General features: G+C 40.8%; 1 protein-coding gene across 1 annotated transcript in view; it reads left to right on the top strand.

The window, feature by feature from the left end:
• Window positions 1-13,997, top strand: part of XPO4 (exportin 4) — a 126,619-nt gene that overhangs the window by 29,929 nt on the left and 82,693 nt on the right. Inside the window, exons 6-7 of the mRNA XM_066259007.1 lie at window positions 12,334-12,450; window positions 13,159-13,312. Of these exons, the coding sequence (XP_066115104.1) occupies window positions 12,334-12,450; window positions 13,159-13,312 (271 nt within the window). The remainder of the gene's footprint in view (window positions 1-12,333; window positions 12,451-13,158; window positions 13,313-13,997) is intronic.

Genomic DNA, 13,997 nt, shown 5'->3' with positions numbered 1-13,997 from the left:
TCCCAATTTTTAAAATCATTTAGAAATACCTATGGGAGGCTGTACACCTTACAGTTTTTTTGTGTGTTGTTTTTTTTCATTTTTCTGAAGCTGGAAACAGGGAGAGACAGTCAGACAGACTCCCGCATGCGCCCGACCGGGATCCACCTGGCACGCCCACCAGGGGGCGATGCTCTGCCCATCCTGGGCGTCGCCATGTTGCGACCAGAGCCACTCTAGCGCCTGAGGCAGAGGCCACAGAGCCATCCCCAGCGCCCGGGCCATCTTTGCTCCAATGGAGCCTTGGCTGCGGGAGGGGAAGAGAGAGACAGGGAGGAAAGCGCGGCGGAGGGGTGGAGAAGCAAATGGGCGCTTCTCCTGTGTGCCCTGGCCGGGAATCGAACTCGGGTCCTCCGCACGCTAGGCCGACGCTCTACCGCTGAGCCAACCGGCCAGGGCCACCTTACAGTTTTTTAAGAGTTACATCTTCACTGGTCCCTCAGTGAGTGTGTGATTAAAAATTATTCATTGATTGATTTTAGAGTGGAGAGGAGGGACAGAAACATTGATTTGCTGTTGTACTTGTTTATGCTTTCATTGGTTGTCACGAGCCAGTGCCACTCGTAATTTTGCAGGTCTAGGGTGGGAACAGTGGAGGATTAGAATGGTAGAGGATTAGAAAATAAACACAGAAAAAGGATGAGATCAGGAGGACCTATTGCCAAGATTGATGGTCGGTCTGCAAGAGTGAATCTGCACCCCCAAAACACTTTATTTATAGTGCAGAGAGCAAAGCCATTTGCAAAACAAAGAAAGCTCAGATACAAAGTCGCATTTCTGAGGCAAACCAAAAATTCTCCCAAGTGCAGAAAGCCCCTCGCCATGCATAAACTGCCTCCAGTCTGTTTGAGGGACATGGGAGATGGGACCATCAGCATCACAGCTAACGTGGAGGTGTGGGGAAGGGCATGTAATTTGCTTTACCAACTTAATCAATCAGAGGTTGTGGGGAAGAGCTTAACCCTGTGGCTTAGGCCTTAAACTGCGAGGACTTTTTTCAGCTTGCAGTCTCCCACAATTGGTTGATTCTTTTATGTGCCCTGACTGGGTGTTAAACCCACAACCTTGGCATATTGGGATGACGTTTAATCAACTGAGCTACCCAGCCAGGGCAGTGTGTGTTTTTAATCATTTTATTGATGGCTTGTGGTTAGGAGGTCGAGGTACATTTCAGGAAGGCTGTTTTTTCCTTTCCACAGTGTCTTGGCTTTTCTCCCCACCTTTTACCATGCACAGATGTGTACTCATCTCTGTCCCAGCTGTCTGCTTACCGCTCTGGCTGGGGCCCCAACACTGACCTATCAGGGTCTCAACTGAGGAAGCAAGTCATCAGAGCTCTGGAACTTCTATATAACCCTGGTGTTTTTTGTTTATGCTTTGGAATTCTTCAGTGAGCACATATCTGTTCTTGTCTCCTTATCAGCTTTATTGAGGAGTGATTTACATCCAGTTGAAGTGTACACTTGGATAAGATGTACAGTTGTGGGTGCCAATCAGAGTCACGTTGTGGAACATATTCCTACTCACGATTTTTAATTGTGTGGGTATTGTGTGGTGGCTTTTGAGCATATGAAATATGCCTAGTGTGACTGAGGAACTGAATTTAAAATTTTTTAAATTTCATTTAATTTACATTCAAATAGTCCTATGTAGCTAGTGGCAGCCATATTGGACAGTGCAGTTCTAGAGATGATATCTAATTTATAAAAATATTTCCTAAGGAGATTATATTTTTAGATACAGTACAGTCTTCCATATAGTGTGATGTATTCTTAGAGTAATAATTATGCTTGTATATTTATTAAATAATAGGTTGTTTCATGCCTGTCTATGTGGATAGGCTGTTTCCTTCTGTGGCTATAAAGGTTGCTGAGGTTACTTCATTGTAGTGTGCAGGGGTCAGACCTACTGTCTGTTAGTTTGAAAAGGAATGATATGCAGACTTTAACTTCCGAAGGAAGGTAGCTAAATTTTTTACCTGAAATTGTTTCAGCAAATTTTTAATTTATTTTACATTTGTTGTGTTTCCTGTGGAAGTAGGCATACATTAAATTGCTTGTGAAGCTGTCTGATTTAGCACTTCAGCACCCTTTCTCCTCGCTGCTATGTGAGAGAGCGGGTGAGAAGGTCACTTGTCCGCCGCAGCGCTGTCCTGGGTGTGATGCCAGGCTAATCTCTTATCACAAGTCTCATTGATGTTTGCTTAGAGGAGCAGCTGGAAGTCTGTATGGACGGCAACCTTTCATAAAGTTTATTCTTGGGAGTAAAGTTCCAGGGGTAAGAGCCAGGCTATTATAAGAGACAATCCTCTCTGAAGAAGAGTATTGTATTTTGCCAGCTGGGGTTAGTGTTTGAGTATCTGTGCTGGCGACAGTAAGCTGGTGAGTAAGGCGAGCCCGCTCTAGGGTGTTTTTTCACTATCATGAAATGAATGCCTTTTACTAGAAATGAGAATGCTACTGTAAGACTTGAATGTGAGGACAACTGTCACTTAATTATCAGTGAATTGACTTGTGGATTTTCAGCACTTCAGTGAAAGAGCATATAGACTATTTTATAACCTTGAGGTCTCATTGAGTTTCTTTTGCTTGTTCTACATATTTAATTTTTTTTTTGAAATTTATAAACAACTAAAAACATAGGGAGTCCATTGTCTGTTCATTTTTCACTTTCCCTTGTGTTAATACTGTGTTTGGCATAGGGATAAAGTTGATGCATTAATCCAGGGAACGTTTACTGAGTACCTGCTCTGTTACTTTAGTGATGCTTTTGTGGTGGCTTTTCTTTGTGAATTGAGAAACTGTCTTGTGATTTTAATTTGGTGGAATGTCAGTAATCAAGAAGTAGGACCAGAAAAGCCAAAATAGGTGATTATTTTTTATGATGTAAGTAAAAGTCCTGTTGCTCGTTTACCTTATGGTAACTTGCTGCATTTTACATGGTACTTTTACCTGCATGATTTAATTTGAATCTTAGGACAGTCACATGAATTAGGCAGGGCGCAGCGGATGGTGACCCTTTCTGTAGATGAGAAAAGTGAGGCCGGTAGAAGTGAGTTGCCCTCAGGTACCTGACATCATATATCCTGGATTGCTGTGACCCAGATTTCCTGAATTCTTTGTCTAAACAGTGGGTTCTTATATGTGGGCTTCAGAAAGAGTCCTGAAGTATTTTTATTTAGCATTTATTTTGGATATAGCTTTAATAAATTGTATTACTTGGTTTCTAACTTGTTGCAAATGAGAATGATCACTTTAGCGTGGCTTGTTAGTGCTAGTTACTTTGCCACAGCATGTCTGACAGCAGCCAGGGAGGACGGAGAGGCCTGGAGGGATGTAAAGGGCCTGGGCTCCAGCGCCTCTTGGTCACTGTCTGTAAGCCCCAAGCATTTGCTCGATTCCAGTTGTTCACTGTTATAGCATCTGATTGTTAGTGCCTTAGAAGTAAGACTTTCGGAGACGTTTACATGCAGTAAGTTCCTTAAAAATGCTGCATTTGGCTTAGCCTGTGGTGGCACCTTAACCTGAAATGTTGAGGTCACTGGTTCAAAACCCTGTTCTTGCCTGGTCAAGGCACATATGACAAGCAATCAATGAACAACTAAGGTCAAGCAACTGAGTTAATACTTCTCGCTGTACCACCCCCAACCCCTCTCTCTTCTCTCTGTAAAAATCAATAAGTAAAATCTTTTAATAAAATGTTTGCTGCATTTGAAAAATGAACAGATAGTTGCTTCCTTCTTTTTGATGTTGGATAAATGAAGCCTGGCTATGGTGACCCTTTATAAGACTCTGACTTGTACTAATGGTATTATATTAGTCAACTTGAGTAGACAATCTCATAGTCTCCTGTTAGCCAGTCAGCTTTGATCTGATTTCATTGAAATTCACCACTGTAAATTATTTACAACAGCTTTTATTTTTTACCCTCTTGGGTATCAGAGTCACTGTCTGCAGAACAGAAATAATATCTGGTCCTGAATGTTATAGTGGGCAGAGAGGCAGTACTTGAAGGTACTGATCAGTGTGGGATTCAGAGGGAATGCACTAGGCTAACCATTAAGATCTATAAGTCTGAGGTCTGCAAGCTCACGGGAACCTTCTTTAGTGGGTAAGAAAAACAAACACTCGTGACTTCTCATGGACGGATTGGATGCCTACCTCTTTCCTCTCTGTCCTGAGAGGAAGCTATCCCCATTTTCTCTTAGGATTGCATTTGGCTTGCTTCCCAGCTGTTACTATAATGCACCTACTATGAGAATAACTTTAGTTTAATGAGATTTAATTTAATTAATAACTAAATACTGAAAATGAGTGAATGCCTTTGGAAATGAGTCTTAGACGCATTGTGATGGGTTTAATTCTTCTAGAATCGGAGAAATACTCTGTTGATATATGCAAAGGTGCTTTGCTCTCTTAATTATACAATCAGTACTTAATTATTTATTATTCTTCAGGAGTTCTTATCCTTTTTGGCACCTTTGAGCATTAGCAGTATAGCATTAGTAATGCGTATGAGTCCAAGTCCTTAAAGGGCTTTCAATAAGGAACAATTAAACTGTTTGGTGTATTTTAATGATGAAAATATCTTGCTTAGCCTTTTGTTTTTGCATAGCTTTTTGAAAGCTGGTAATTTTAGGTCATTAAAACCAGAATGTTTGATTTCTGGTAATAACTTTCACCATGTTGGGTAGTTTTTTTAAACATTTTAAAATTTTATGTAGAAATTAAATTTAATGGGTGACAGCGATCAGTAAGAGTACATAGGTTTCAGGTAAACATTTCTATAGCATTTGAACCGTTTGTTGATTGTGTTGTGTGTCCATCACCCAAAGTCAAATCATTTTCCATCACCTTATATTTGTCCCTCTTTATACAATTCTCCCCCTGGTAACCACTTCACTTTTATCTATGTCCCTGAGTCTCAGTTTTATATCCCACCTATTTGTGAAGCCATATAGTTCTTAGCTTTTAATGATTTACTTATTTCACTTGGTATAATGTTCTCAAGGTCTATCCATGTTGTTGTAAATGACAATATCTCATCATTTCTTATGTCTGAGTAGTAGTATTCATATATATATATGTACCACATCTTTATCCAATCATCTATCCAAAGACACTTTGGTTGTTTCTGTGTCTTGGCCACTGTGAATAATGTGATGAACATGGGGGTACATGTGTCTTTGCGTACCAATGTTTTTGGTTTTTGGGGGTAGATACCCAGAAAAGGGATTGCTGGGTCATAAGGTAGTTCTATTCTTAATTTTTTGAGGAACCACCATACTTTCTTCCATAATGGTTGTACTAATTTACCTTCCCACCAGCAGTAAATAAGGGCTCCTTTTTCTCCACAGCCTCTCTAACACTTGTTATTATCTATCTGGTTGATAATAGGTAATCTAACTGTTATGATGTGGTATCTCATTGTAGTTTTGATTTGCATCTCTCTAATACAGTGGTTCTCAACCTTTCTAATACCGTGACCCCGCAATATAGTTCCTCATGTTGCGGTGACCCCAAACCAAAAAATAATTTTGGTGGCTACTTTATAACTAATTTTGCTACAGTTATGATTCGGAATATAAGTACCTGATAAGCGTTATGTATTTTCCGATGGCTTTAGGTGACCCCGCGGGGTCGCCACCCACAGGTTGAAAACCACTGCTCTAATAGCTAGTGAAGGTGTGTATCTTTTTTTGTATGTTTGTATGTCTTCATGGAAGAAGTGTCTGTTCAGGTCTCTTCCCTATTTATTTTCTTTTAGGATTTTATTGATTTTACAGAGAGGAGGAGGGGGGATGAGAAGTTGTTGCTTCATTCTGGCTATTCATTTGTTGTTTGTCTTATGTGCCTTGACCAGAAAGGCCCAGGGTTTCGAACTGGGGACCTCAGCGTTCCAGGTCAGTGCTGTCCATTGCACCACCATAGGCCAGGCTCTCCCCACTTTTTAATTGGATTGTTTGCTTGTTTGTTGGTAAGCTTTGTGAGTTCTTTATATACTTTTGGATATTAACCCCTTATTGGAGTTATTGTTGGTGAAGATAATCTCTCATTTGGTTGGCTGTCTTTTTGTTCTGTTGTCGGTTTCTTTTGCTGTGCAGAAGCTCTTTCGTTTGATAAAGTCCCATTCATTTATTTTTGCCTTTACTTCCCTTGCCTTTGGGGTCAAATTTATAAAATGTTCTGGACAGCCAAGGTTTATAAGTTTAGTACCTTTATTTTCTTCTATATAATTTATTGTTTCAGATCTTATATTTAGATCTTTGATTTATTTTGAATTAAGTATGTGCAGGGGATAAACTGTAGTCAAATTTCATTCTTTTTTATGTGGCTCACAATTATCCAGCACCATTTACTGAAGAGGCTTTCTTTTCTCCATTGTGTGTTTTTGGCTCCTTTGTTGAAGATTATTTGTCCATATTGTGGTTTTATTTCTGAGCTCTTGATTCTGTTTCATTGGTTGGAACACTGTATATCTGTTTTGCTGTTTTGATCATCGTGACTCTGTAGTATAATTTAAAGTCAGGTAGTTTGTTACCTCCAGCTTCATTCTTTTTCCTCCAGATTGCTTTGACTGTTCAGGGTATTTATGGTTGCATACAAATCTGGTGGTTTTTTTGTTCTATTTCTTTAAAAAATGATATTGGAATTTTATTGGGGATTGTATTAGATTTGTATATTGCTTTGGGAAATATGGCCATTTTAACTATGTTGAGTCTTCTAATCCATGAACATGGAATACTTTTCCATTTCATTATGTCTTTTTCAATATTTTTGAATAATGCTTTGTAGTTTTCAGGATATAGATCCTTCATAGCCTTTGTTATTATTAGGTATTTTATTTTTTTGTTGTAATTCTAAAAGGAATTTTATTTTTCAGTTTATTTTCTGGTTTCATTGTTGGTATACAGGAAGGCAGTAGACTTTTTATATTGATTTTTGTATCCTGTGACTTTACTGTATTGGTTTTTTGTTTCTAATAGTTTTTTGGTGGAGTCTTTGGTGTTTTCTATATACAGAATCATGTCATCTGCAAAATGTGATACCTATACTTCATTCTTGATATGGATGCCTTTAATTTCTTTCTCTTGCCTGTTAATTTTGGCTAAAACTTCCAGTTCTGTGTTGAACATAATTTAGTCTCATGTATTTTGGGGGGGAGATGAGAAGCATCAACTCATAGTTGTGACACTTCAGTTGTTCATTGATTGCTTCTCATATATGCCTTGGGTGGAGGGACTCAAACTGAGTCAGTGATACTTTGCTCAAGCCAGCAACCTTGAGCTTTAAGCCGGTGACCCTGTGCTGAAGCTGGTGAGCTGGTGTTTAAGCCAGACGAGCTGGCGACCGTTCTCGTGTATTTTTTAAGTCTTTGAGTGGTAAATTTGGGAAGAACACAAAACAGGCCATCTTGGTTGACAGTAAGGTTGTGCATATAATGATAACCTGTGCATTAACACATTGGGAAGCTGTGGACAGATATTCACAGTAATAACCTCTGTATGGTAGGATTGTGGGCAGTTTTATTCCTTTAGTTTTCTGTACTTTCTTGTTTTTTAAACATGAAGATACATTATTTGTGAAAGAAAATGTTATTTAGAAACAAAAGGTGGCCCTGGCTAGCTGGCTCTGGATAGAACGTCAGCCTGGTGTGCGGATGTCCCTGGTTCAGTCCTCAGTCAGGGCACACAAGAGAAGTGACTACCTGCTCCCCTACCCCCACCCATCTTTTTTTCTTTCCTTCTTGCTGCCGGTGGCTCTGTTGGTCTGAGTGTTGGCCCAGACAGGTTGCTGGGTGAATCCCAGTCGGGGCGTATGCAGGAATCTATCTCTATCTCCCCTCTTTCACTTAAAAAAAAAAGGTTTAGATGGCTGTTTGCAATAAGAATGGATTTTTTTGACTGACCAGATGGTGGCGAAGTTGATAGAGTATCGGACTGGGATGCAGAGGACCCAGGTTTGAAACCCCAAGGTTGCCGGCTTGAGTGCAGGTTCATCCGTCTAGAGCAGTAGTCGGCAAACTCATTACTTAACAGGGCTAAATATCAACAGTACAATGATTGAAATTTCTTTTAAGAGCCAAATTTTTTAAACTTAAACTATATAGGTAGGTACATTCCTTATCGAGGTAGCACCCGTACGTGGTATTTTGTGGGAGAGCCACACTCAAGGGGCCAAAGGGCTGCATGTGGCTTGCGAGCCGCAGTTTGCCAACCAGGGGTCTAGAGCACAGGGATCATAGACATGACCCCATGGTCGCCAGCTTGAGTCCAAAAGTCAAAGGCTTGAAGCCCAAGGTCGCTGGCTTGAACAAGGGGTCACTCGCTCGGCTCTAACCCTCCCGGTCAAGGCACGTATGAGAAGCAATCAGTAAACAACTAAGGTGCCGCAACTATGAGTTGATGCTTCTCGTTTCTCTCCCTTCTTGCCTCTACCCTTTATCTGTCTGTCTATCTATCTATCTATCTATCTGTCTTGCTGAACTTCTTTAATGGGTGAATTCGTACTTCCTTAGAGTGAAAGATTGCTGTTTTGGAGGTATGTCTTATTGTTACATTTTCAAAGCTACCATATCCCACTGAAGGCTCCTTGTCTGTCTGACAGAGCTTGTGATTTATTAAAGGTGATGCTTCCTTTGACAATTCTTGACTGTTTTGAGCAGTCGTGACCTCAGGAAGATTCTCACCTGTCACATCTGTTGCCCTTTCCTTGACTCACCTTCTCAGGTCGTGACCCCAAGCGAGCTTATGACCTTAGGAAGTATCACCTCACACAAAAGTAAAACTTTGTTGTGAGTGCACATTTCAGCCATTAGTGTTGTGTTACTGAAAATCTGAATGTTGTGCAAGTTAAAAGCATGCCATTTTGTGGTGACCAAAGTTGTTTTTTTTTTTGTTTGTTTGTTTTTTTGTTGTTTTTCCCGTTAAAAGAGACGGGGGTAGGAACAGGAAGCATCAACTCCCATATGTGCCTTGACCAGGCAAGTGCAGGGTATCGAACCGGCGACCTCAGCATTCGAAGTTGACACTTTATCCACTGCGCCACCACAGGTCAGGTGTGGTGACCAAAGTTTGATACTAAAAAGCAATTTGTAATTTATTTTTGCAAAAGCATTACAGATAATTTATTTGTAAGAATAAGTTTGGGTTTAATGAGCCCTTCTGGGTTCAAAATGTTTTATTCAGTGAGATATTATACTGCTCACAAAAATTAGGGGATATTTTTGTAAGCAATATATATAGAAAGGACAGGAGAAAATCTAAAATGTATGTATCTGTGAAGTTTTGATTGTTGGCACTTTAATCATTAATATACCATTTTTAGAAACTCATTTTAAAGTACATTTTTATTAACTAAAAAAAATGAAGGGATTGTACTTGATGAATTTCTAAGATCCCTTTAAACCAGGGGTCCCCAAACTTTTTACACAGGGGGCCAGTTCACTGTCCCTCAGACCGCTGGAGGGCCGGACTATAAAAAAACTATGAACAAGTCCCTATGCACACTGCTCATATCTTATTTTAAAGTAAAAATACAAAACGGGAACAAACACAGTATTTAAAATAAAGAACAAGTAAATTTAAATCAACAAACTGACCAGTATTTCAATGGGAACTATGCTCCTCTCACTGACCACCAATGAAAGAGGTGCCCCTTCTGGAAGTGCGGTGGGGCCGGATAAATGGCCTCAGGGGGCTGCATGCGGCCTGTGGGCCGCAGTTTGGGGACCCCTGCTTTAAACTCTAAAATGAAGCAAGTGGACAATGAACTGTTTTCTCTGCAAGACTCCTTAATGCCTGGTTTCTTTCTTGATGTGCCTGGGCCATGCAAAGGCATTTACCTTTGTACACTTCTCTTGACTATTTGGGGGATGAGGGAACATTTTTATTTATTTTATTTTTTTTTATTTTTCTGAAGCTGGAAACAGGGAGAGACAGACAGACTCCCGCATGCGCCCCACCGGGATCCACCCGGCTCGCCCACCAGGGGGCGACGCTCTGCCCACCAGGGGGCGACGCTCTGCCCATCCTGGGCGTCGCCATGTTGCGACCCTCCTGGGTGTCGCCATGTTGCGACCAGAGCCACTCTAGCGCCTGGGGCAGAGGCCACAGAGCCATCCCCAGCGCCCGGGCCATCTTTGCTCCAATGGAGCCTTGGCTGCGGGAGGGGAAGAGAGAGACAGAGAGGAAGGCGCGGCGGAGGGGTGGAGAAGCAAATGGGCGCTTCTCCTATGTGCCCTGGCCGGGAATCGAACCCGGGTCCTCCGCACGCTAGGCCGACGCTCTACCGCTGAGCCAACCGGCCAGGGCAGGGAACATTTTTATATTAAAAGAAAATGTATATTTTGAGGTAAAATTACAGAGAGAGAGAGAAAAAAAGAGAAAGAGACAGTGTGTGTGTATGTGTGCGTGAGTGGTGTGTGTGTGTGTGTGTGTGTGTGTGTGTGTGTAAGCTAACCCAGGTGAATTTGGAGTAGTATCTTGAATCTGTTGAAGGCAGTTTGGTCTTTCACCTGGCTCCTGGGGAAATTCACATGTGTTCTCTGTTTTGAGGGTTTCCTGGTATGGAAGAGTGTGAGAAACTGCTGTGATGTATGGACTGGTGTGTCATCTATAAATATCAGTTGAGATTAAGAGGCAAATAAAAATTTAATTTTTTTTTTTTTTTTACATTTTTAGAGGAAAAGTTCAGACATATGTAAAAATACACAAATAGTATATTGGTCAACCATGTAACCATCATTCAGTTTAGCAAATACCAACCTAGGGCCATCCTTGGAAATTTGATTTTATATATATTTGCTAAGATTTGCCAAGATAAGCATCTGTAAGGTCAAGGTACTGACATCAGAAGCATTTATGAACAAAGACAAGGCAGTTGGTGGGTGGGATGACTGTTCAGCTGTTGTGCAAGCTTGCAGAAATAGTATCGTCTTGACTTTAATCTTTGGTTGTTCAGAGGTAGTGAGCATATTCTGTTTAACCCCTGGAAATGTGCCAGAATAATTTGTATCCTTCCCAACCGTGGCACCTTGACTCTAAATAGTTTGTGAATAAAAAAGATGAGTTGATATCAGGAGCCTGTTGGATAGAGCCATTGAAAAGGAAAATCTTCATTTTCAATTTTAGAAACATTTGAATACTACCTGGCTAACATTTTGGAGACTATAACTTTTTCCACATTTCATTTGTTTGTAAGTACATTTTATAGTCATCTGAACAAAGACAGACCTGGTGTCAGTCTCACCAGCCTTCATTTCTTACTGTCTCCAAATCTCACTTCTTTCAAATGTAAAATGGGGTATGAATTATTGTGTAAATTAAATGAGATAATATATTCAACATTCGTTATTTATTTATTTATTTATTTATTTATTTATTTTTGTATTTTTCTGAAATGAGAGGTTGGGGGGCAGAGAGACAGACTCCCTCATGCGCCCGACTGGGATCCACCTGGCATGCTCACTAGGGGGTGATGCTCTGCTCATCTGGGCAATTGCTCCATTGCAACTAGAGCCATTCTAGTGCCTGAGGCGGAGGCCACAGAGCCATCCTCAGCACCCGGGCCAACTTTGCTCCAATGGAGCCTTGGCTGCGGGAGGGGAAGAGAGAGACAGAGAGAAAGGAGAGGGGGAAGGGTGGAGAAGCAGATGGGCGCTTCTTCTGTGTAACCTAACTGAGAATTGAACCCGGGACTTCCACACGCCAGGCTGATGTTCTACCACTGAGCCAACTGGCCAGGGCCAATATTCATTATCTTTAAAAAAAAAAAATTCCCATTGATTTGAGAGAGAGAGAGAGAGAAAAGAGGCAAGGAATGAGGGAGGGGGTCGGGGGAATGAGAGAGAGGAGCATTAGCTTGTTTCACTTAGTTCCATTTAGTTGTACACTCATTGGTTGCTTTTTGTATGTGCCCTGACTGGGTATTGAACCTGCAACTGTGGTTTGCCAAGACAGTGCTCTATCTGCTGAGCCATCTGGCCAGGGCCAACAATGATTATCTTAAAATATCATTTGCATTCTGTAATCAAGTTGGAGCATGTCCGGAGTTCAAGTCTTAGATGGATTTCTGCAACTGGAATTGAGGAAAAATTAGCAATTACTAGGCCACTTAGAAAGGAGAGCTAATCATTATTTGTCCTGCATGATTTTCTGATTTGGTAGGTATGAGATATAAAGATTTAATGGAAGATCTAAAAATAAAAAATGTTTCATTATGTTTGAAGAAATGTATTGCAACAAAACATTAGAAAAGTAATGTCTTGCAATTATTTCTTATCCAATAATTATAGCAAACTCTGGCCTGCTCTATTCTGACTGCATTATTGAGTGAATTCTCAAGTTCAAGTAAAACTAGCAACATTGGACTGAGCATGGAATTCCATGGTAACTGCAAAAGAGTTTTTCAGGTATTGGCATTTCTGTTCTTATGTTTTAATTGTCAGATTGTTCACTGTATATACAATCTGTTTCCAATACAGTGAGAACATGTATTTCATCTAAATGACAGCCTGCACCTGAAGATTTGTGTTGTGATTTCATATAGTGAAGTAATAGGTTTGGTGGACATAGTTAATGACTTTAGGTTACTTGTTTAATGCTAATCTTTAAACAAAACAAAAGGGAAATACTCTATTATCCTTAGTTCATTTATTTTGTTCTTACTGTGTTTAGGTATCAGTGCTTCAATTGGTGGGACTCTGCTGGCCTTAAAAATAGGCCTGGCATAGTGCCCATGAGAGCTGTGTATTTAAAATGTTATTACAGATGGTGTGGGCTCTTTGTGTTGTGTGTATTGTTTGGCTCTGAAGTCAGGTTATGTGAAGGCACTGGCTTAAATACGAGGGCCCTGCACTAGAGCAATTGACCCCTCAGCTCTGTCTGATTGTCAGATTTGCCTCTCCAGAGTAGCACTCATGTGACAGTAAATATGTTCAAGCCAATGTCATTTGAAAGTTCACTGTGGTGAAAATTATGAATAGGTCTGAAAATGGAAAATATTCCTAAAGAAACAGTGTTTCCCATTGGAAATGTTAAGGTGTGTGTTTTCTTTTTAAAAGGGAGTGCATATTGAATAAGCTTTTGATACAACAATACTTGTGACTTACTGAGTGCAGGAAGAAGACCTTCGTCAGATCTTCGTGTTAACAGTGGAAGTCCTGCAGGAGTTCAGCCGGCGGGAAAACCTCAGTGCTCAGATGTCTTCTGTGTTTCAGCGCTACCTTGCGCTCGCCAATCAAGTCCTGAGCTGGAATTTCCTTCCTCCTAACTATATCCTTTAACAACTGAATGGGTGACATTTATGGTTGAAAGTGCCTTCTATCTGTGATTTGTAAAACATATTAAAAGAAATTTGTTTTATAGAAGTGGAATTTAATTTTTTTTTTTTTTTTTTTTTACAGGGACAGAGAGAGAGTCAGAGAGAGGGATAGATGGGGACAGACAGACAGGAACAGAGAGAAATGAGAAGCATCAATCATCAGTTTTTCGTTGCAACGCGTTAGTTGTTCATTGATTGCTTTCTCATATGTGCCTTGACTGCGGGCCTTCAGCAGACCGAGTAACCCCTTGCTTGAGTCAGCAACCTTGGTCCAAGCTGGTGAGCTTTTTTTTTTTTTTTTTTGCTCAAGCCAGATGAGCCCATGCTCAAGCTGGGGACCTCGAGGTCTTGAACCTGGGTTCTCCGCATCCCAGTCTAGCGCTCTATCCACTTCACCACCGCCTGGCCAGGCTAATTTCTTTTATAATACCCAGTGCAGTGGGCTACTTAGAGGATTTCAAGTTCTGTTAATAACTGTGTAGAAGAAGGCTGAGTAAATGAAAAACTTGGCTGTATGTTGGGGCTCTTGCTGCCTAAGAGCAGTAGCTCTTACACAGGAAAAGAAGGAAGAGGAGAAGTGTGTTCCCAGCAAGCAGCTGAGTTGTTTTCTCCGTGTGGAGTGGATGACTTGGATTT

Source organism: Saccopteryx bilineata, chromosome 2, assembly GCF_036850765.1.
Source record: "Saccopteryx bilineata isolate mSacBil1 chromosome 2, mSacBil1_pri_phased_curated, whole genome shotgun sequence".
NCBI classification, from domain to species: domain Eukaryota; kingdom Metazoa; phylum Chordata; class Mammalia; order Chiroptera; family Emballonuridae; genus Saccopteryx; species Saccopteryx bilineata.
Note: the sequence above shows the minus strand (reverse complement) of the source record. Positions and strands in the feature narration are given on the sequence as shown.